The 23,046-nt window shown below is 40.1% G+C and overlaps 2 protein-coding genes across 10 annotated transcripts in view; one reads left to right on the top strand and one right to left on the bottom strand.

Moving 5' to 3' along the window:
• The first annotated feature begins 1,278 nt into the window (after window positions 1-1,278).
• On the top strand, window positions 1,279-13,848 carry LOC109030304 (uncharacterized). 9 transcript variants are annotated; one of them, XM_072303268.1, is made up of 4 exons: window positions 5,467-6,099; window positions 7,279-7,325; window positions 10,132-10,742; window positions 12,188-13,848. In XM_072303268.1, exons 2-4 carry the CDS (start codon window positions 7,300-7,302, stop codon window positions 12,607-12,609), a joined length of 1,059 nt encoding a protein of 352 aa, XP_072159369.1. In that variant the 5' UTR covers window positions 5,467-6,099; window positions 7,279-7,299; the 3' UTR covers window positions 12,610-13,848. The 9 variants fall into 9 exon arrangements, with proteins under 9 accessions (XP_018896745.2, XP_018896744.2, XP_072159369.1 ...); XM_072303267.1 differs by having other exon boundaries at window positions 5,469-6,099; window positions 7,151-7,325; XM_072303265.1 differs by having other exon boundaries at window positions 5,469-6,099; window positions 7,108-7,325.
• A 3,309-nt stretch (window positions 13,849-17,157) lies between these two features.
• The window catches only part of LOC109030267 (WD repeat-containing protein WRAP73), a 47,006-nt gene continuing 41,117 nt past the window's right edge, over window positions 17,158-23,046 (bottom strand). Inside the window, exon 8 of the mRNA XM_019041146.2 lies at window positions 17,158-17,247. The gene's annotated coding sequence lies outside the window, so the exon portion shown is untranslated. The remainder of the gene's footprint in view (window positions 17,248-23,046) is intronic.

Genomic DNA, 23,046 nt, shown 5'->3' with positions numbered 1-23,046 from the left:
CTCCCAAACCCAAAAAAAAAAAAAAAAAACTCTTAAAGTTGAGGCCGTAATAGAGGGGATATCCCACGCAATGTTGGAAGTCTACCCTATATTAGGCCGCACTCTCTATGCAAAGGTAGGAGGAAAATACACTAGCAGGGGTGCCACTCTGTTTGGGGACTTTAAAACTGAAAACACGGCAACCCTGCTAATGTGATTGCTCCCTATTTTTGGATAGAGAGTGCGACTTTACATAGAACTAGACTTCCAACAAAGCGTGGGATATCCCCTCCATTACGGCCTCAACTTTGAGAGCTTTTTTTGAGCTTGGAAGTTGATTTCAGGGAAAACCAGTGGCACCACCGCTTTTTTCCGCGAAATTCTACAAAGTAATCAGTACTTACATCGCAAATTCCTCACACGTGCAACAGTTCCATTAAATCTACTGTCGTGCTGAGGGAAAACGTCGTACGAACATTCGAGAGTTGCCGAATTTCTTTCACTAAAATATTCATTTTCAAGGAAATTTATGAATACTTTTCTCTAAAATTCTCAGGAGTTTTGGATGAAATTGCGAACAAAATTATCTGAGGAATCGGAAGAAAAATATACATAAGTTTACCGAGAAAGTCGAGTTTTATCCAAGGAAATTGGGCGGCGCCTGAAGCTTCATACGGTGCTTCCCTTATATTAGTATGTCAGTCTAGGTGAGGCAGCTGAAGTGGAGATGTTGCATGTGTGAGGAATTTGCGATTTGATTACTGATTCTTATGTAAAAGTTCGCGAGAAACACGATGGTGCCACTGGTTTTCTCTGAAATCAACTCCCAAGCTCAAAAAAAGCTCTCAAGTTGAGGCAAAAATGGAGGGGATATCCCACCCTACCCTGAGAGTCCACCTCTACATCAAGACAAACTCTCCGTGCGAAGATAGGGAACAAATATATTAGCAGGGTTGCCGTGTTTTCAGCTTTAGAGTCCCCAAATAAAGTGGCAGCCCTGTCAATGTATTTGCTCCCTATCTTTGCATGGATGTAGACGTGGATTCTCAGGGTAGGGCCCTCCCTACCCTCAAGTTGAGATCAAAATGGAGGGGATATCCCTATATCCCCTCCATTTTGATCTCAACTTGAGAGCTTTTTTTGAGCTTGGGAGTTGATTTCAGAGAAAACCAGTGGCACCATCGAATTTCTCGCGAACTTTTACATAAGAATGAACAGTTAAATCGCAAATTCCTCACACGGGCAACATCTCAATTGCTTCGATTGATATCGATTGTTTTACACGCATTTAAACAGACAAAAACCAGGCTGCCAACTTGATGAATTGCCAGCGCCGATCCCTACGTCCTCCCTCGATCATTCGAAGCAGTATCTTATCTTAAGGACCGCCTTCCCAGGCTCGCCCTGCTGAATCACGCTTCCCGGGCCAACTATCTCATGATACGTTAAAGACCTGACAACCATCCATAAGTGTATCGCGGTACTCATGATCTTACATGAATTCTGTGTCATCACTCATCTAGTCTTGCATCGATTAGCGTGCGTGTTGGTGAATTAATCGATTGCTGAGAGCTGCGGCACGAGCGTTCGGCGAAGTGGACTGGAAATCAGGTGATAACCTTAACACAAATGGACCGGGTGCATGGACATGTTCCGTCGTTTTCCAGACGAAAGAACGTAACTGCATTTGGGCACTTTTTTAAAAGAGGCAGTTTTTAAAAGTTTCGTACTGGTGCGCATTAGAGTTCAAAAGATTATTTTTGACTCTAATTTTAATTTTTGGAACTTCTTGGCTTTGTTTTCCCCACGAAATGGTGTGGACCCACCACCATTTCTCCACCTTGTTACATACAGGTTTCGGGCCACTTCATAGGGTTGTTTTTTTCTTCATTTTTAAAAGAGGCATTCGGGATGAAAAAGATATTTCTATTGAGGTGGCATGAAACGTAAGAAAGAATGAAAGATTGGAAATTTCAGTGAAATATTTTATTAAATTTCACGAGGCTGTGAAATATTTCATATTTTCGGGGGCTTAAGTACACCGAGAAAAAAAAAAACACAGTTGTTCTACCGTTACAATGGTAGTAATGTCACATGGGACTACACGGAAGTAGACACGTGGATTTTGATTCTTGTAACGATGAGCACGGTGATATGACCGTGTTCACCGTAATATTACTGTGGGCACAGACATACTATATTATGAGCATCGTTATGCTCTTGTGCTCATCAATAACATTACCAAAATCCACGGTTCCACTACCGCGGAATCCTGTGTGACATTACCGTGCGGTAACCGTCGAAACCGTGTTTTTTCTCCATGTATGCAACCCGCACTCAAACGCACAAAAATATAAGAAAGTCACAATTTTTACATTTAGCGAAACATGACAAGGAGCCGGTATTTTCTATATATATTTCATACATTTCTGAATTTTCATGAAATATTTCGTGTGAAATGTTAAGATTTTATTTTTCATGAAACTTCGCCACCCTGCTATTGTCTCATCGAAAACCTATATTTATACACCGAAAAAAAAGTGAAGTTGATTGAACATTCTGGATGTAAACAAAGTGTGTGAGAACTTAAAAACTGCTGAAATACCCGCCAAAGCTCAGTTAGTTTTACATCTTCGCATTGCTAAAGTAACTTCTGTAGCGGGTATTTTAGCATTTTATAAGTTCTCACACACTTAGTTTACATCCACAATGTTAAAACAATTTCACTTTTTTCAGTGCAGTAAATGTCTCTGAGCTTGATCGAATCCCTCACCGAAAAAAATGTGAAGTTGATTTAACATTTTGGATGTAAAAAAAGTGTGAGAGAACTTATAAAATGCTAAACTACCCACCACAGCAGTTAGTTTTACATCTTGGCATTGCTAAAATAACGGCTGTAGCGGATAATTCAGCATATACAATAAGTTCTCGCACAATTTTTTTACATTCCGAATGTTAAATCAACTTCAATTTTTTTTCGGTGCTTGTCATTTTCCTCTGAAAGCTCGAACAGGAGGTAGACGACACCAACACCAAGACGTAGACGAATAAATCTATGAGAAACCGCAATATAAACATTTTTATGAACAGAAAATTTCGGTCTGATTCGAGCGACAGCCACATCCACAGGCCCGACTGACTTCAGGCCTCTATAGACGATCAAATTCCCGAACCAATTCCGATCAAAGTAGCATCAAAGTGTCGGGAGTCATCAGTCTGAAATTCATAAATTTGCTTAATTTTAAAATGAAAACTTGACAGAAACGTTTCCTGTGGCAGGAAATGATGAATGATGGCACTCCTGTCTGATCTCACTTTGATCAAAAAAGTGCGGCCCGTCAAAATTTGATGGTAGATGGTGACCACCAGTCATCAGCATGTCTACTTTGATCGGAATTGGTTCGGAATTTGATCGTCTATAAAGGCCTTTCTCTCCTCCGACGCGCGTTCATCGTTGCCTCGAGCAACGAGAAAATGACGTCACACCCAGATAACTCAAAACAAAATATCCAAAGCGCTGCATCTCTTTTCGCATCATCACCAGTGGCGTGGCGTGAATTGCGATGTATCGATTGTTCTGATATTTGAAGCTATGGTAAAGAATCGATTATTAAGGAATTCGTTACGAACACCCTGTTAATCGATCCTTTTACATAGGTTTAAATGGCAGATTAATCGATATATCGCAAAGCACGCCACGCCACTGATATTCACGCCCACCACCGTGACATATCATCAACCGCTTATCATTTTTGCGGAGCTGGTGTATCAATTGGATGTATTTATGCTAAAAGGAACTATATGCATAGAGTTTGCTTGCAACATAGTTCTTTTTAGCATGGATACGTCCAATTTTGCTCAAGTTTGATGATGATAAAGACAACGAAGGGATAAAAAAAGAGCAGACGCTAGATGCTGAAAGATCACATCAGTTTCGTGGCCAGCTGATTCTGTAACGCTGATGTTAACGTGACAAGACATCAAAAATCGATCTATGGATGCAGGTGCAGGGTCTTGTCTTATCTTAGCAAAAAAATAGTTTCAGCAACCAGCCTGAGGTCTGTTTAAATATAGTCGTGGTGTTTGGAGTTTACAGTCATATTTTCCTTCTTTTGGATTTTTTCCACGGTAGTGTGCTACTGAAACTTCGAATTTCACTCCCGGGGGAACTGAATGCATGGATTTGAGTGCGTTGCATAAATGAGAGAAGTAAGTAAATTTACCAAGCGCGGGAGGAGAGAATTATTCGACTCTGATAATTATGGACAACAAAAGGTGATCTCTATCTGACGTGTTGACTTTGATTATATTCAGTATGTTTAACTTGTTCTGTATAAAATTATTTGAGAAAATATGTTCTATGATGATTTGGAAAATGTTAAGTTTCTTATTATTGACAGTTTTAAGTTACATTTATTTTGGTTTTTCCGCAAGCGAAAAGTTTGAACTCTCTGACTCGAATATGGACAGATCTGCCAAAATTACTCGGCGCCTTTAAACTTGCTGTGATTTTACCCAGGATTATGAAGAACATAATCGAAAAATGTTAAGTTTCAGGGTTGCTCAGCTTTGTACTTAAATAAAACACGAGAGAAAATCAGGCAACGTCTGATTTGGTTTGAGCTGATTCCAAATCAATCCGCCCTACGAACAACAAACTATAACATCTATCCGATGTGATGCTTTCGGGTATTTTCAATATGGTTAACTTGTATTTGGAATTTCGATGAGAAAACATATTTTACAATAAATTATGAATTCTTATCCTGCCTAGGGGTTCTTTTAGGGAGCGTTCATGAATTACGCAACGCTCTGGAGGAGGAGAGGATATGAGTCTGCGTTACAAAGGGGAAGGCGGTCAAAGCAAGCGTTACGACCCTCTAGTTCTATTGATAAAAAAACACACAAACTATAGGTAACCTCGCGCTATCTTCCAATGGTCGCCAGACAATCGCGGCGGCGGCCGGTTACCAATACTTTTCAAAGTATTTTTCACTTTCCTATAGATCCTCAACAATACTAATCAATAAGACACAAGCACCATCCTTATTTATTCAAAATTAGCTGTCATGCTATCATTGAATCTACTTTAAATGTTATTCAGCTATATGTATATTCAACAGTTTACTTCCCTAATTATTGGGATCTTCAGGGAGGAGAAGTTCATCAAGCGTTACGTATTTATTGAGGGGGGTCCAAGGTTGCGTTACTAAGCGTTACAACCTAACCTAACTTGAGGAAAGGGGTTCGAAATGCAAAAAAAGAGGCAAATGCAAAAAACATATAATTTAGGAACGATCCCTTAGCAGTACATAATAATAGTGATAAAAAGACCGAGAGGTAATTACACTATCATAAGGTACACAAACGTTAAAAAAATCAGAGAAGAAGATAAAAAATATCTTGCCGTTTTCATTCCTAAAAAAAATGGCTTGAACCGCCGGGGGGTCCAAGGTTGCGTTACAAAGCGTTACAACCGAACCTGACTCGAGGAAAGGGGTTCGAAATGCAAAAAAAGAGCGTTACGTATAATTTAGGAACAATCCCTTAGCAGTATATAATTATAGTGATAATAAGGCCAAGAGGTAATTACACTATCATAAGGTACACGAACGTTAAAAAAACTCAGAGAAGAAGATAAAAAATATCTTGCCGTTTTCATTCCTAAAAAAATGGGTTGAACCGCCGCGCAGTGCCGGCACTGGTGGTGTTGAACGTTGCCATCAAAATGGAGCCAAACGCAAACATTGATATTGCTTTTCGCTGCTCACTCTCATAACAGTATGAACAGCTGCGCGCACAGATAATTTAAGCCCCGATGATGGTCTAAATTCACCAACTGCATAATGAGCGAAACTGACAGGTGATTGGTCGGTGGAACCATTAGAGCGAGGCTGGACGCAAACTTTTATGAGAATGTTAATAAACATCGGTGCTATGAACTCGTAGAACAGTTTACTTCGAATTTCCCCGGGAAACGTTTCAAGATTGATCAGTATCTATGTTTCTCCCGGGAATGGTGGTCAGTGCGAACTTCAAGGAGCTTTTACAGAAAGAAAAGCTCAGAAAAAAAGTTAAAGAGCTCTGTGGTGTTTCTCCTATAATGGACCTTTAGACTAGGTACGAATTTGAGTATTCTGATATACATTTCCACTTCAAACACGTAAAACGACGAAAATAACGGACATAAACTCCGAACCAACATAATGACTGTCTTATTTAGCATTGACGACGAAAAATTTGAATTTTCCGGTCATAAGAAATATTAGGATCAACTTGAAACAAATCGCGTGCTACAACGGTTTTGGCAGGCCTCTCACAAATAATGTTCCTTCCCCAACCTGTGTTGTTCAAAGTGTAAAAAACGTGCAATAGCTGAGTCGAAGCGCCGCACAGTGGATCGCAAATTTTGATGTTTATTTCGACACATTTCAAATTTTAAGGGGTGTTTCTGGAAGAACATTTCACGAGGAAACCAATGAAACCACTTTTAGAACCTCAAAATTTTGTACATACGGAGTTATAAGCTTTTAAAGTTTCCAAATTTTGTCCGACCTCTCCTATTGGCTCGATCCACTGTGCGCCGATAGTATGAGGTTGTCATTTTTTTACACGGTAAAGACTATCACGGAGACTTTTAGTGTGCGATTTAACTCGAGTGGATCATTTTATCTATGAGCGGGAAGTTTGAATTTATGCAAGGAAAACGTTAATATCTTGGTGAGGAATTACATTTTAGTCATTTTCGTCGAACTAATCATGTTTCCGTGAAATTTGGATGAGGAAACGTATATCATATCACGTAACTTCGCATCTAGTCTGATGGTCCATTTTACCGAACAGCATGCCGCGTCTACATAAGTGGTGGTACAGCAATTTTCTTGCGGACACTTAGATTACATTTTGCAACAGGGAACCACTATTTCCAGCTCATTGTGGAAACAATATATATGCCATTGCATTGATTTCCTAATGCAGATTCGTGTTTTTATGAAAGAGCCAGAGATAGTGGTTCCTTATTGCAAAACGTAATCCAATTAGAGGGCAGGAATTAAACTCCACCGGGCATGTATTCCCATTATGATTTTGCCTCAAAAAATAGCAGACATGCTGAGATGTTGTTTACAGTTATTTGAGAGTCAAATGACATCACGTAATTCGTTGATCTAAGGTTCTGCTGGTGGAAAAATGATTGAGTAATAGGTAATAGGAAAGCAGAGAGTGGAAAGAAGATACTGTCTAACGAGACCATAGGTATCTCGAAAATTAATAAGAAACTTCTGTCCACTTTTCGTGAAGCATAACATCTGTGCTGGTCAAATGACCACTAAACAGATACTCGTGAGGTAAGAACTTCTTTATTCGATAAAGCTCTCGCATGTGTCCGGGATTTGCGTTTTCAATGATGCGTCTGCTGTAAAATTTCGCAAGAAATGCCACTGGTTTTCTCTAAAAGCAAATCGAAAGCTCAAAATAAGTTTTCAAAGTTCAGACCGTATGTAGGGGATGTCCTCCACTACGTTGAGAGCTGATGCGATGCGAGAAGTATTCATGCAGGCTTGTAGGCGCTAATATGCGTTTGACGCTGACCGCACTGTTTGGCGCAATGCGTATAAAGTATTCATACAGTCTTGCAGGCGCTGATATGAGCTGTCCGTACTCTCGCCATAAGGGCACTCTAGTTTTCTCTGCAATCAATTCCCAAGCTAAAAAAAACTCTCAGAGTTCAGGGCGTAATGGAAATATATCCAAGGCTACGCTGGGAGTTCACCTCTCCTCTATATCTAATCAAACTCTCCATGCAGAGATAGGGAACAAGTACATTAGCAGAGTTGCCGAGGTTCAAATGGGCAACCCTGCTAATTTATTTTCTCCCTATCAGTACATGAATAATTTGAATAGATATAGAGGAGAGGTGAACTCTCAGCGTAACCTGGTATATCCTCTCCATTACGGCCTAAACTTCGAGAGCTTTCTTTTGAGCTTGGGAATTGATTTCAGAAAAAACTAGAGTGCCTTTATGGCGATAGTATGGACAGCTCATATCAGCACCTGCAAGACTGCAGGAATACTTCACGCGTTGCGCAAACAGTGCGGTCAGCGTCGAACGCATATCAGCGCCTACAAGCCTGCATGAATACTTCTCGCATTGCATCAAACGCAATGCGAGAGTTATTTGCGATAACTTTTCGACCACGGGTGTAGGACTATTGCTACTAGCCGGATGGAAGGCGCGTCACACTGCGAAGATGACTCCACCGCATTCCCTTCCCTCGCTCACATGACGCTGAAGCCACCCATAAACTAGGATAGGATTACGTGTCATCATTCTTGACTTTCTGCTCCGATTTTTACCACAGTTAAAGGGAAAATATGCATCTTCATTGTAACGTTAAAATTTTCGAAGCTTACATTTTGAGATTACTCTGGAAAATTCATAGAAAATTTTTAGGAAAACTATGTGAAACTATGTGTAGGTTTTTAAAAATGCTGATCAGGAATACAACATAAAAAAATGTGCATAACGTTGCAATCACATCGCGTGCTCCCGTAGGCTTTTGAACTCATTCATTTCTTACATAACTTGAACACGGTTATTCTATTATTTTGTGCGTGTAGTTTTTCTCATTGCTTGGCGATCGCTTGGCGGCCACAGGCCCCTAGTTGTAATAATAAACCGTTCTGGATAATTTGAATTGACAAGTTGGCTGCCATTGTGGGCCCTAACTTTATTCGCGGAGGCATCGGTGAAGGCCTGATGGATTTTCGGAATTTCAGACCTGTCTATACTCTCGCTATGCAGGTACTCTTATGAGAAAACCGATGGCACCATCGTGTTTCTTGTAAAATTTTACAGAAGAAAAAGTACTTTAACCGCGAATCCCTAACACACACAAGAACTGCAATCTTTATTTTAAGGGTCTCCATAGGACCCAGCGCGCATAATTTTCCTGTAAATAGAGTTGCCATAGAATTTGGACGATTTAATTCACTGGCATTTCCGTGATTTCCAAGACAATTTCGGTGAAATTCCCTGACAATGGGCCAGTCACGCTGGCCTCAGAATCGTGTTTTGATACTTGATTCTTGTAGATTTACTAAAAATAATCAGATCTGGCCAAACAGCAACTTTCTACGTCCAATATTAAAAATTCGGCAAAATTTCCAATATTTTAAATACGCCCTTTGAAAAATTCGGTTTATGACATCATCCACCGCGGTAGTGACACCCTTGGTTTCTTCCACTTTGCTTCTATCCGAGTTATATGTTGAGTAACAGGTGCAAAGTGCCTGACTGATGAAAGCAAGGTTGAAAGAAACCAAGGGTGTCACTACCGCGGTGGATGACGTCAAAAACCGAATTTTTCAAAGCGTGATATCTCGGTTACTATTCAACGTAGAAAGTTGCGGTTTGGACAGATCTAAACATTTTTGGCTTATCTACAAGAATCAAGCATCAAATTACAATTCTTGGATTAGCGCAACTGATCCATTGAACACATGCCAAATTGTGGAAAAGACATACGGTGAAAGCTCTCAAAGTCAAACTATCGTTGGGACGAAATCCCGATTAAGTCGAATTTTTTTTCGGTAGTATTTAGAAACAGCTTTCAGGCAAAATTTGTTATTCGAGAAAGCAAATGAAGGTGACTGGACGATTTTTTCCTGACATTTTCGTCATTTTCCCTGGTATGACTTTTTTAAATTCCCTGACATTTCCCAGTGTTCCCGGTATTCCCTGACTGTGGCAACCCTGTGTAAAGGCACCAGAGACAAGAGACCCTCCACTCGTACCTCCAGTATGGTGAAAGCTTTTACTTTCGGGACTTTAACATTCAACTGTCGACCTACCTACTTGGTTGATAGTTAACAATGTGTTAGCCGTTACATTTTGCAGACAAACCTAAGTTTGGGAAACTTGTTCGGCTCATGACGTCACCCGAAGCTCATCATCCACCATGTAGGTAGGTCAACAGCCGAAAAAAGAGTGATGACTGCTGCTTCCTTATAATTATCCATAAGGCACCGTTGAATCCCCGAAAGTAGAAGCTTCCCCACCTGTCGCCAAGAGGCCAGTGAAGGGTCTCTTATCTCTGGTAAAGGCACATCACCTGGATCCACCAAATGACTTTGAGCTTTCGATTCTCGCAGGCAGATGTCGCTGCAAGCGAAGCTGAAACTCCGCAAGAGCCAACGGATATGGTTCTTCCTCCTAGCCGCGGGGACGTTAATCAGCCTCTCCCTCCTGTTCGGCGCCCGGCGACATCGGATCCACCTTTCCCAGTTTCTAGCACCCCCTTACAAGGGCCCACCACCCGATGACCTCTGGGCGAACATCAACAACGAAACAGGCGCCGCCGAGCTTATCGTCCCAAACATCGTCCACTTCGTGCTCTTCGAGGACCCGAAGATCAGCTTCATGCACTTCGTCTGCATCTTGGCGGCGCTGCGGAACCAGCGCCCGGAGAAGATCTACTTCCACGGGAACGTGGCGCCCTCTGGCAGGTACTGGGAGCGGCTCATGAAGTTGGAGCCCTTCACCGAGCGCCTGGAGATGCGGCGCGTGGAGCTGCCGACGGAGATCTCCGGGGTGAAGATCCAGCCCGGGTGGCGGATTTTCCACGGAGGTGACGTCACCCGGATCCGGGTGCTCATGGAGTACGGGGGCATCTTCCTCGACAGCGACTCGTACGTCGTCAGGAGTCTTGACTACTTCCGTCGCTTCGAGATGTCCATCGGCTGGGATGAGAATCAGTTCCTTGGTTAGTTTCAATTTTCTCTTATAAGCAGAGACAAAACGTTGATCCCCTGACGCAAGGGTGTATCTCGATTTCCACTTGAGCCCTGCTCTCCGTATGACTCCATGCTTTCCGTGGCTAATGTGTAAATCAAGATACGCCCTCACGTCAGAGGAGCGACGAAAAATGGATAGCTTTTAGCAGAAAGAAACCAAGCTACATCAGTTATTGCCAAATTAAACTGGGTAATTTAATTTTTTTACGAGAGAACGTTTGAAAGGATTGTTTTTAAAATTTTAAGGGATGTGCTTCATACTATGCAGAGAATTCACTGAAGTTTTCACAAAAACCCGCAAAACCGTTTTCATGTAAACAATTAAACTGCTTAATTAGATTTTGGCGATAGCTGATGTGGCTCGGTTCTTTTCTGCTTAACGCGGTCCAAATAGCAGTATGGGAAAATAACGATGGGTCTACACTATGGGTCCAGAGTGGTTTAATCCCCGGAGAAAAAACTTCGTGTACGGGACCTGAAGTTGAGGTCATATGAATCTCTGAATTTTTCGGATCACGCATCCGAAAACTAAAGGTCCAGCTGCCAAAGTTCGCGTCAGACATTTGAAGTACTTCGGTATATACCGGAGATTTCGGGTCACACATCTGAAGTGCTCCTGTACGTACCTAAGTGCTTCAGATATCTGACCCGAACTTCGGCAGTTGGACCTGAAGTTCTCGGATGTGTGATCCGAAAACTTCAAAGATCCATATGACCTCAACTTCGGGTCCCATGCACGAAGTTTTTTTCTCCGTGGCAAAAAGGAGAAATAAAAGATTGAAAATTTCAGTGATACGTTTCAAAAAAAAAATCTTAAAAAATATGAAACATATCACAGCCTCGTGAAATGTTTCATATTTGTCAGGGACTATAGTATGCAACCCGCACTCAGACACACAAAAATAGGAAAGTCACAAATTTTACATTTTGCGAAACATGAAAAGGAACTGGTATTTTTCAATATATTTCATTTTCTGAAATTTCAAGATTTCATTTTTCATGAAATTTTGCCACCCTGTATGAGTCAGTTGCGCTATTCGCAAAATCGCATTAGGATGGGATAAGCATATGGATGTGTAAAAAAAAAGCTAAGCTAAGAGCAACGGAGAAGGATTTCTAGAGGAGGTAAACTACATACGCCAACAACTTGACGGTAGCTGGCTCACTTTTAACCAGCCGCTGGTTGTGACGACTAACCTATTTTTTCCGTGTATACTTTCAGAGTATTAAATGGACTGCATTTTGCAATTTGGAACTTAAAATTTTTGCTCCTCTGGAAAAATACTTATGTGCGTAGGGAAACTAAGGGCACATACGTTGTTTTAAAACCCGGCTAGAATTTACAGTTCCAAATTGCAAAATGTAGTCTAAATAAAAAGCACAAGGTTTAGTGACCCTTGCAATTTGTTTCCAGGTTCCCAGATCATAGTAGCCCACAAGGACGCTCGTTTCCTGTACCACTGGCTGCATAGCTACGACGGTGCGTACGACCCGAAAAAGTGGTACTACAACGCCGGCGAGCTGCCCACCACCTCGGTCCTCTACCACCACCCGGAACTCGTCCACCGCGTCAAGGTCCTCTTCGGCAACGACATGAAGTTCATCCACATGCTCTTCAGCAAGTACTGGCCGGGCTGGCGGGAGAACTACACCTTCCACCTCCTCGCCAGACACCAGTACTTGCTCAAGAACATCTCCTCCGTCGCCTACTACCCCGTCGTCTTCGACGAGTTCAACCTCCAGCACTACCCCATCACCTTCCGCGAGATGGCCAACGAGGTTCTCGATTACGAGAAGCAACTCCTGGGGAAACCGCTCAAGGGACCAGCAGGCTGATTCTTGACATTGATAGACAAAGCAATAGACGAGGAAGACAAAAAGGATATGGAGGGATCCTATTGGTGGAAGCAGGTGGTTGCAATGGACAGAGGACGTAGGTACTAGACTAACTAACGGCAATCCACGAGAGACCCGATAGTTAGTCCATCATTTACCCCCTTAGTCTATAAGAACCACTTATTTCAACCAATAGGATCGCCCTATACTCCTTATGTCTTCTTTATGTATAGCTTTGTCATGCATCAATTTCAATAATCGGCCCGCAGCAGGCTGATTGTTGAAATTGATAGGCAAAGCTATATACAAAGAAGACATAGGGAGTATGGAGCTATCCTATTGGTTGAAATGTGTGGTTCCTGTAGACTAAGGGAGAAAATGATAGAATAATTATCGGGTCTCCCATGGGTTGTCGTTAGCTAGTCTATTATCTACCGCCTGTGTCCATTGCAACCACCCTTTTCCTCCAAAACAATCCCTCCATATCCCTGTTGTCTTTCTTGTCTATCGCTTTGTCTACCAACTTCAACAATCAATCCGCAGGTTGAGCTTTCAAGTTTAGCTTATTTTTGTTAAAAGCAGCTATGGTCAAATGTTCCTTTGAAACTAGGGAGTATGCCCCCTGGCCGTTTCGCGGCCTAACCCTTAAAGAGTGCTTTGCACTCACGCCCTCAGGCCCACTTGCCGTTTTTTTAATCTTGACAGAGCGGCTTCATCGAAGGACTATCTCCTATCGACAGCTTGGAAAATCATGAAAGTCGGCCTGGTTGATCTTTCGAACGAATTATGGCATAACAGGAGCATTTACATCGTTTAAATGAGAGTATTCACAACTCCATCACGTGATTAAAAGGTCCTAGGTTCCGAAATCTGAATAAAGCCGACCTAGGGCCTTCCGACTGTTGATACCTGGAAAATCACGGAAATCAAACTGTGGAACGGTAAAACGAACTGTGACAAAAGTTGGCCCAAATGTGATGAGATTTAGTTGAAGGCAGACGTAGAACAAAGTCCGATAGAGTAAGATGGAAATTTTGAAAAAATTTGGATGTATTTGGAGGAAACAAAAAAAATCTCGTTAACTCGAAATCTGTGTATCTCAAAGGGCACTATCACATCATCAGACCTGATGAAAAATGTATAGTTGATCTCATTAGTTTTTTAAGATGTACATGATGAGTTTACGTTTGTAAGTTGTTATATTTTATGTTGACTTTAATAAATTTAGCGTCTAGTTCAGTCGATGCACAAATATCCTTTAGACGATAGAGTTCAAAAAGAGTCCCTTAAAATAAAAATGAAAAAATAGAAAATAACCGAATTCCTGCAAATGACAACCAATAACTTATCAAAAATCAATTTGCAAGTCACCCTAATGTTAAGTATCAGTACATGGTTACTTCAAACTGAGTCTCCGTGCTCATAATGTTTCACTAAAGAAAGCTGTATTGTATCGCGAAGTTTTGAAGGCGCTGGGGGCTAAAGCAAATAATTCAGGATGATACGATGTCGATTCTTACAGACACATAGAGCTGCAGCTACGAAAAAGAATAAATAGATACTCGTAAATAACATTAGTGCGAGTATAATTACATCGTAAAATTAAAAAAGTTACGGACTGGTCATATTAGGAACAAAAGCATTGATTATTTTGGTTACAGGGATACCCTGCGTATGGGTAGGTAAATATATTTAAATTCTGGTTCCGAAGAATGAAAAAATAGTTTTGATGGACAGTTATTTTTCATAGAATCGAAATTGCAACGTCTCATTAATTTTTGCGGGTTTAATTTTGAGACAGTTTACCACCAAAATTCCTTTTAAATTTTTCTAGTTTTAAGTCTGTGGATGAATAGGGAAAGCCAGTAATTTACTCCCTTGGAAATTAGAATGGCTTAGATATGTAGGTAGCAGATTTTAACAGACACCTGCTAGATTTAAGTCGTGATAGCATTAATTAAATTTGGGATCTGCGAGAGTCAGAAGAGTTAAGCAATTGGCATTTAGGAGAAATTTAAAATAAAAATTTGCTTACGGGAAATTTGTTGAAAACATTTTTGACGCGGAATTTTTCTCTTGCGCTACTTACTGTTATCAGCGGACGCAAATAAGCCACCCAGACAGGGCGCGTCCGCTGATAACAGTAAGTTGCGAAGATGAGAAAAAGCAGGGGAAAAATAAGGAATTGTAAATTTTAAATTTACTAGTGTGTTCATGGAAATGACAGTGAGTCGCTTTAGGTCCGGTGCAGCATTTAACTAAAGTATACCAGTTAGCTAGAAAGGTCTGAAAGAAGTAAAGTGAAATCTCCCTATATCAAACTACGGTTGAGACGAAATCCAACTAAGTTCGAAAATTATTCCGGTCCTTATAGACACCGCCATAAGACGCAACGTAAATAACTACGGTTTTCACGAATTTGTGACTTTTGCCGCGGGGAAAGCTGCTTAAATCAGAGAAAAATGTTTGGAAACCCAACAAAACTTAGCTTTTAAACGTAGAAAATCAAGAGGAGAGGGCGGTTTTGAGCGATTCTGTTATAAACTTGGTCCATTCAGAATTATCTGTGTGGAACGTCTCTACTTAATTTTTGCTCAGGAATGTAGGAAAGCTTAAACTTTGAATATATTGTAGGCAGTGGTTAAATAACATTTTTCTTTGATCGAAATACAATTTTTTGAGTACAATAAAGTTCGTTTACGTACTTAAAAGATAATTTTCTTTAGATTAACTTTATTTTAAATTAATCGTTTTTGATTGAAAAAATTTATTTCACACACACAAAAAAAAATTATTTGACTCAAATTTTTTTTTCATCCAACGAAATGGTTTGTGATCATTTTTTTCGCGTACATAAAAAATCAAAATGCGACGTGGTGTTGACGGACTCTGACGTGACAACGCCGAAAACAAGTACGCATGAACCACGTGTAATTACAAAATGAGTGGACCCAATCATAGTAATTTCCTCCCGGAAGCGAGATATGGATAGTGCGTCCTGTTGTCCCGCAGTCGAGGAGTCAAGGTACTCGCAGGAAGAATCGGAGTGCTCGGAGTCGGAGGAGAATTCTTCTTATCACGACTGGGTCTCGCCATTCTGCAGGTAAGAGCACGAGCAAATATGTACCCACATTCCATATCCTGTGGTTGTCGCGTTCATACTTTCCTCCATACAATCAAAATGTACGTCTTAAGTAAAGAGGTACAAATTTTCGGTCCTACAATTATTCAGACATCGAAGGGGTCAAAGACTAATTCCACGGGAGTATATTTTACAACCTAACCTTCAAACCTGTTGGGAGAGTGCGTCAACTTAGCTTTTAAGTATTTTAGAAACTTTATCTGCGAAATCAGGTGTGGCACGTGTTGAATTCGGGTATTTACAATATTTAAGGCTAAAAATATTTATCGTTGCCTGGTGATTATTGTTGAAAGTCATGTTGGATGAGTTTGTTGAAACAGTTTGTCAAACTGGGTCTGCTTCGCTCAGCGCGTTACTCATTAAGCATCAAAAGGCAAAAAGTAGATTTGCCCTACGAAAGTAAATTTCACACTGCAAGAAGCTGCTAGTACTGAGTCTCTGAACAACAGTCCCTCGAATCAATAAGGAATTTTACGGACAAAGAGAAAGTTTCTCATTTATTTAGCGTTTACTTTTCTTGTCTCATTCGAAGTAGCCAACTCAGCTGAGTACAGAACTTTGTAATGCTGCCAAATTTTAACTAAGTTTGTCAATTTTTGGATACGCAATACGCATAGAAGAGTCATTGAGAATTTAGAGTTGAAAGCTCAACTTTTCAATGATCGCTCCTAGAATTATTAAACTTACATGGTAAGGCGGCACGGTATTTAAGATGATACATCAATCTCAAAAGCCCCCCAAAATACCATATTCTATGTACGAGTACACAAAGCTGATACGATACGAAAAAAATTAAAATTGAGTAATTTTAATTTGTTTTTTCCGACATTAAAACTTATATTCTATCATTTTATAAAGTACTCAAACGCGAGGCGAAAGTATGAATTGGGCTCGATATCTCTACTTTCGGCGAGAGGATAAGATAGAATCGAATTGTCGTGTCAAAAATGTCTAAGTTATGATCGATTTGGAAAACTATTAAAAAAATAGGTATTATGAGCATTAGAGTCTTATAAGATTGGCACATTGCGATAACCAAGACCAAGACCGGTTTTAACGTCGGGTAGGTATCAGTATTGAGCTGATCCCGGGGGTTGCCTTTCGGCTGCCTTATCGGTCATGTGTATATTTTTTTCATTTCGAAAATTTATCGGTCATCTGATTGATGGAAGCATATGACCATCAATGGTGTCTGAGCGTTGGATTGTTCAGATAGCCCCAAGATTAGTAACCGCGGCCAAAAAATATCCTAAAAACGTTGAAGCTTTCTGGTGATTTTGTCGGACAGAGAAAAACATATATGCATGCACAATACATGATACTAAAAGTATCAATTTCAACCTGTCAGAGAAGACATGAACGCTTCACATCAAATTAGAGGAAAGATCTTACCTTGAAGAGACCGTATGAAGCTTGACTGAGAGCTATGCTACTGGGCCGATGAGTTTCTTTTCGCAAAGTCTCATTATTTTCGTTTCTATCCAGGCTCAGGAGCACTGAAAGCAAAAAAACAATGAGTACTGCATTACTGAGAGGTTGAGAACATTGAGAGACCAACGCAAGAAAAAGATTATAGTAATGCAATGTTTTAGTTCTAAAGTAAGTTTGTTTTCAAGCGGTGCCTTAGCGTCATGGGTGCATTCATTTTAGGAGTATTAACGATGCCTCAGATTTTCTGAACTTCTACCTGTTTTATGGCGATTATCGTAGTTTCTCGTGAATGCTGCACTAAACTTATATTGGACAGTTTTTTCGCAGTTTCACTTAAAATTGTGAATTGCAAAATTTCGGATATTTGAGATTCCCACGTTCCCGCAATGAAAGTTGTACAGCAAAGATGCTCAGCAAAACTTGCTTTGAACTTGGGAAAGAAACGTGCTCGATTGCCTAGATTTTTCATATTTTTCTCCGCGCCTTAGAGTGGGTTTGTTTACTTCGAGACAAGATATCAAATAGATATCCTTTATTCATACATTCTAAGCTTGTTTCTTCTGTCTTAATAATATTCGTAAATAAACATGTACATTTTCTTGAGGATACATCGCGGCGTTTATTCAGATAGCCCGACAACGACCGTGCGAGCTGCGAGATAGAGAGATGTAGTCATTGTGGTATCACGGAAAACTGAAGGCGTTACCTTGGTTCGAAGGTAAACTGAATAGATGTGGATGTGACTAAGCATTGGACAGTAATACGGCATTAATAAGAATCAGCCTAACTTCATCAAACGTTACCAAATTTCTTCTAATATTTTATTTTATTGTTTTTTTTTTTTTTTTTTTTTTTTTTTTGTTTTTTTTTTAAAGAAAACTAACCAAAATTATTCGTCAAAACTGAGTAAATATATTCTTCGCACTGCGAGGGAAATTCACGGAAAGTTTAAGGCACCATGCTGCTTAATTTTGTGTGCGAAAAATCAAACATGGAAGAAAAGCAGTCAACGTGAAATACAGGTGCGGTAATTTGGACAAAATCTGTCAGATTGACCTAACTAATACTTGTAATTCTTCACAATCCGAATTCCAATACCAAACTGTAGGAATATGTGTGGCGTTTTAATCCTGATGAGGACACTTTAAGGGGATGCCGTCCAACTATTTGATTTAATTCAAGATTCAAGCTTTACGCACATAGAGCCGATGTGATATCTTCGGACGGATGGAACGTTTTTCATTTGATATTTTTTCAAATAAGTATACGAGTGGCTGATCGAATTTTACAGGAGGGATTGGACCACATTCTGCAAAAAGCACCTATCGCACCTATGACTTAGTTTGGAGACGACTTTGATATGAGTTTCCGTATGCAGATAGGTGTTTTTATGAAGGATCCGCAAACAGTACTGCAGTGCTAGGGAAGAACGCTGTATGAACATTTGATAGTTGCCGAACTTCCTTCGATAAAATTGTTATTTTTGCGGAACGTTATGAATATTTTTCCTTGGGAGTTCCAGGAGCTTCAGTTGAAACTGCGAACAAAATTATTTGAAAAATTCTGAGGAAAATAATCACGTTTACCAGGAAATTCGTGATATATCAAACGACATTTGGCAATGCCTGAAGGTTCATAAGACGGTTTTCCTTAGCACGCCGCGACGGACTATTCCTTAATTGAAAATTTTAGTCCGATTGTGTTTGGCAGAAAAGACCTATCTACAGAAAGGTTAAGAACACCTATTGCTTTGGAATTCAATGGAGCTTTGAGAGGTTTCTTTATACGACAGCTCTTCTTCGTTTCTCGCTGATGCATAATGCACGGTCCCCTCTTTCCACAATTCCGTATTCGTCCCTATCTAAGTTATTGGTAGACTCTTACACGTATGTCTTTTCTTCAAAACTCCTAATGAAGTTAGTTCCGGACTGTTTAATGACGTCCAATTAATCGCGACGACACAACAGTCGTGCATTAATCATTAAGCTGGCAAGTTTCCAGCTAGAATATTGACCAGTGCAGAGTGTTTATTTTGCCAGAGCGAAGGGCTTTGGTCTGCTTTCTTTGGCGATAAGACGTGAAAAATTCAGTTGGTTTAGCTTTGTCCAGTCGGACGGACTCAACTCAAAACAGCCGGGCTGCGATACACTTTGCTGATTTTCTCTCATGTATCATCTTTTTTCACGACGAAACCTGAACAACATACTGCCCAAAAACTCTTGGTGAATTTTCTCTGTTCCTCTGAAAGATCTATTCACAAAATACAGTTTTTAAAATGCCTCTTAGTTTTCTGATAAAAAAAAACAAAACAATAGTAAAAATAGGCAATGTCTGATTCGGTTAGGCTGATGTAAGTTATATCCATTCGGTCGATCTCCGAAGAGCATACTTAGACGTTTCTCTATCTTCATGCATCAAAATAACATTTGTGGGTTTTAATCAGAATCAGCTCGACTGCTTCTCATAAAGTTTAATTTCCTCTTGTGTTTACATTAATTTGTCAATTGGCCTCCTGTGGTGTAGTGGTTGTAGCGCTGGCTCCACAATCAGGAGGTCCCGGGTTCGATTCCCGGCTACGCGACCCGAGTTTGATGATCTCAAACAACGGTTGCCTTAGGCTGGTACATGTTAGGGACGGAGGGAGGAGGGGCTCTAACTGGAAGCGCAAGGATTACCACTTGTGTAGTATTTGAAGTAGTAAAAAAAAAAAAAAAAAAAAAAAAAAGTCAATTATTCTTTTGACGTTTTTTTATCATTTTTTTAAGAATTTTTACGTGAGTTTATTAAAAGAATATACTCACAAAATTATGAGTCAGAATTTACTCAGTTTTCTATTTAAAGAAATGAAAAACTAGAGGAAATTAGACAGATCTCATGTTAAGTCGGTTCATTACGTTGACGACCTCAAAACAACGTGATGCGCCTACCGCCCTACGAAGATTCCTACGGATGGAGGCACGAGAGCACCACTAAAGCGCCTTCAATTTTTCAGTATGCAACACAGACATCCTTGGAGCACGTTTAGTTGTATTCAGGCGCTACTTGTGAGGAAGCTAAAGCTCCTTCCATATTTCCACGATTTTCATCCCGAGAGCAGCATGCAGTTGTCGATATCATCACGTAGCATGCTTCGACTGAGATGATAACTCTTGGTAAACGATTTATGATACAGTCTTGTCTCCTTCCACTTCCCCCCCCCCTTTTTTTTTCAATCAAAGTGAAGATATTTTTGAAGATATGCGGTTTTTAGTTTTTCCCGGGCGATTTTTATTTGAGCTGCCCGGTGCTTTCGACGTCATAGAAATCGACTAGCTAGACGTCGAGCGATCAAACCCTAACTCTAGATTAACTCCTAACCGTGATAATAACGTTTTTATGAATAAATCCAAACTTTCCGCTCATGGAAGAAAGAATAATATACTTGGGTTGAATTACGTCACTATGCCAGTCTCAGAAATATGAAAATATGACAACCTCAATCTTGACGCTTTGGCTTAGCTATAGCAAGCTGTACACACTTTGAACACCACAATGCTCGATTGAGTAGTATGCTAAAGCCGTTGTAGTGCGCGATTTGACCCGGACAGGATATTGTTTTTCTGTAGCCGGGCTATTCAAAATTCCCGTGACCAGTGTACTTTAAAAACGTTAATATCTTGACTAGGAGTTGATTTCAGTAGTTTTTGTTGCACGAATCGTGCTCTACGCGAAATTCTGGAGTAGAATCATGTATCGGTGTACCTTGTTTAATGGTCCATTCGATCTAAAAAAGTGAACATAAAGAACTTTCCTAACTTTTCTCGGAAAAAAACATTTTATCGGAAGAAACGAGACAACGTTGGCATGCTCATACGGCGTCAAAACACAACATGGACCTTTTAAGCCTTATTATTCGATGCTACGATTATTCCAACGCAAGTTCGAATAATCGCGTCAAACATAGTGCGGCCGACGTTAAAGACATTTCAACGCCTGCAAGGCCGTAGGGATACTTCTCGCGTTGCGCCAAATGTTGTGGTAGGCGCGAAACGCATCAGCGCCTACAAGACTGCATGAATACTTCTTGCATTGTGCCAAACGCAGTGCAGTCGGTCAGTCCGCGTCAAACTCATATTAGCACCTACTACAGGACTGTAGGAATATTTCACTCGCTACGCGCACAGCATAGCGCGCGCTTTAATCGTTGTAATATCTCGGTGTCAAAAGTATAGTTTTTCTTTGGCGGAATTAAAAATCACAGAATTATCAATGCAAAAAAGCGAATATCTGTGAGAATAAAAATCAACGAATAAATTTAAAATTATAAGACAAATAAATACGAATACGCTTTAACTTCGCATGATTTCTCTTTCAAGGACAATCAATTTATATTTATATTTATATGTATTTTATACAGAGGAAATCATCTTTCAATGCTCCGGTAACTGTGTGCATTTTAAAGAGTCACATTTTACCGAGCTAAGGATAAATGCTGCATGAAAATTTCAACGTTGCCACATCTCTTCCGATGGGGCGTGGGGCGGAGATCTCTCATTTTATTTCTTTGAATTTTTAAAAGATTTTCTCCCATATTTAACCTAGCATTTATGAATATTTCAAAGACAAATATTCAGAGCTTTTCTAGCAGATACAGATTTCATCGAGGAAAATTAGACGAAATTCTAATCCTCAAACTGCAATTTCCATGACAAGGCAACATTGCTCTCATACTTTAGTATTCGTATCAACTTTTAGAAAATATCGATAGTTCGGACCAGTATATAAGCAGAAGCAACACATTTAAAGTAATGTTATAGTAAAACTAAAACGCATTCAATTTGAAGCCTAACCCAGTAACTTCCGACCATTGAATGGCGGAGAGGAAAATATGGAGAAAGGAGAAAGAATTACTCAAGTCATTGTTTGTGCCTCGGTAAGCCTCAAGTGATAAAGCAGGGGTTTCCTGATTTTTAGTTTATGGTAGAAAGAAATACTTAGGTCATGTGCATGAGAATGAATATAATCCCGACTTTCCATGTTTTTCACACCGCTGGACAACCTGAATTTGTACATCGCCCAAAAATAAATAAATAAAGATATAATTAAACGAATAAAAAGTTTAAAAGTCACGCGCACAGAAAAAGAGTTATTATTGTTCTCTTCGGCAACGGTTAAAGGAGTGCTACTGCTGGAGCACTGCTGACGATGACGCAATCTCATACGCAGGCATCTCAGGTAAGACCTTTAGGAGCGGGTTGTTGGTGGGAGCGTACTGTACAGTGATGCCGAGTTAGGTTTTCTCTCTACCGAATACTGAAATCGTATTTGAAGCAATTTCGTCGCGATTACGAGTGCACAGAAACCCTTAAAAATCGACCAAGTATAGGAAAAATTTGAACGGTATAAACATTACTTAAACAGTAAGGTCAAAAACAAATTGAGGAGAGAGAATCAAAATTTTGATGGTTAGATTCTAAAAAGAGAGCTTCGAGGGACAAACATCAAAACTTTTTGATTTTACATTTCAAGTGAAGAAAGTTCCATTTAATCACTCGTTCATTAATTCATTCAGTGATACAAGCAAATACAATATTCTGTCATTTTGAATCATTGGCATACTCGTACAACGCTGGCCATTTTGGGCGCTTCTGGGTACCAGATGCGCCCTTTCCAGCCGTTCGACTCCCCCGATGTAACATGTACTATACTACATACCGTTTTGCCTTATGGGTAATGACGCCATTCTGGTACAACCGGGAAAATTTGATTTTTTTCTGCATCTGGTATCCGTAAAAGTTTTCGTGAAATGTTTTGCTTTTAAGCATAACAATCTCGCACGGACGCATTACCTGGTTAAACTATTTTGGGGCTTCGTTATGCTTAAA

The sequence above is a fragment of the Bemisia tabaci genome, chromosome 8 (assembly GCF_918797505.1).
Source record: "Bemisia tabaci chromosome 8, PGI_BMITA_v3".
Taxonomy (NCBI): Eukaryota; Metazoa; Arthropoda; class Insecta; order Hemiptera; family Aleyrodidae; genus Bemisia; species Bemisia tabaci.
The sequence above is the reverse complement of the archived record's forward strand: the minus strand, read 5'-3'. Positions and strand labels throughout refer to the sequence as shown.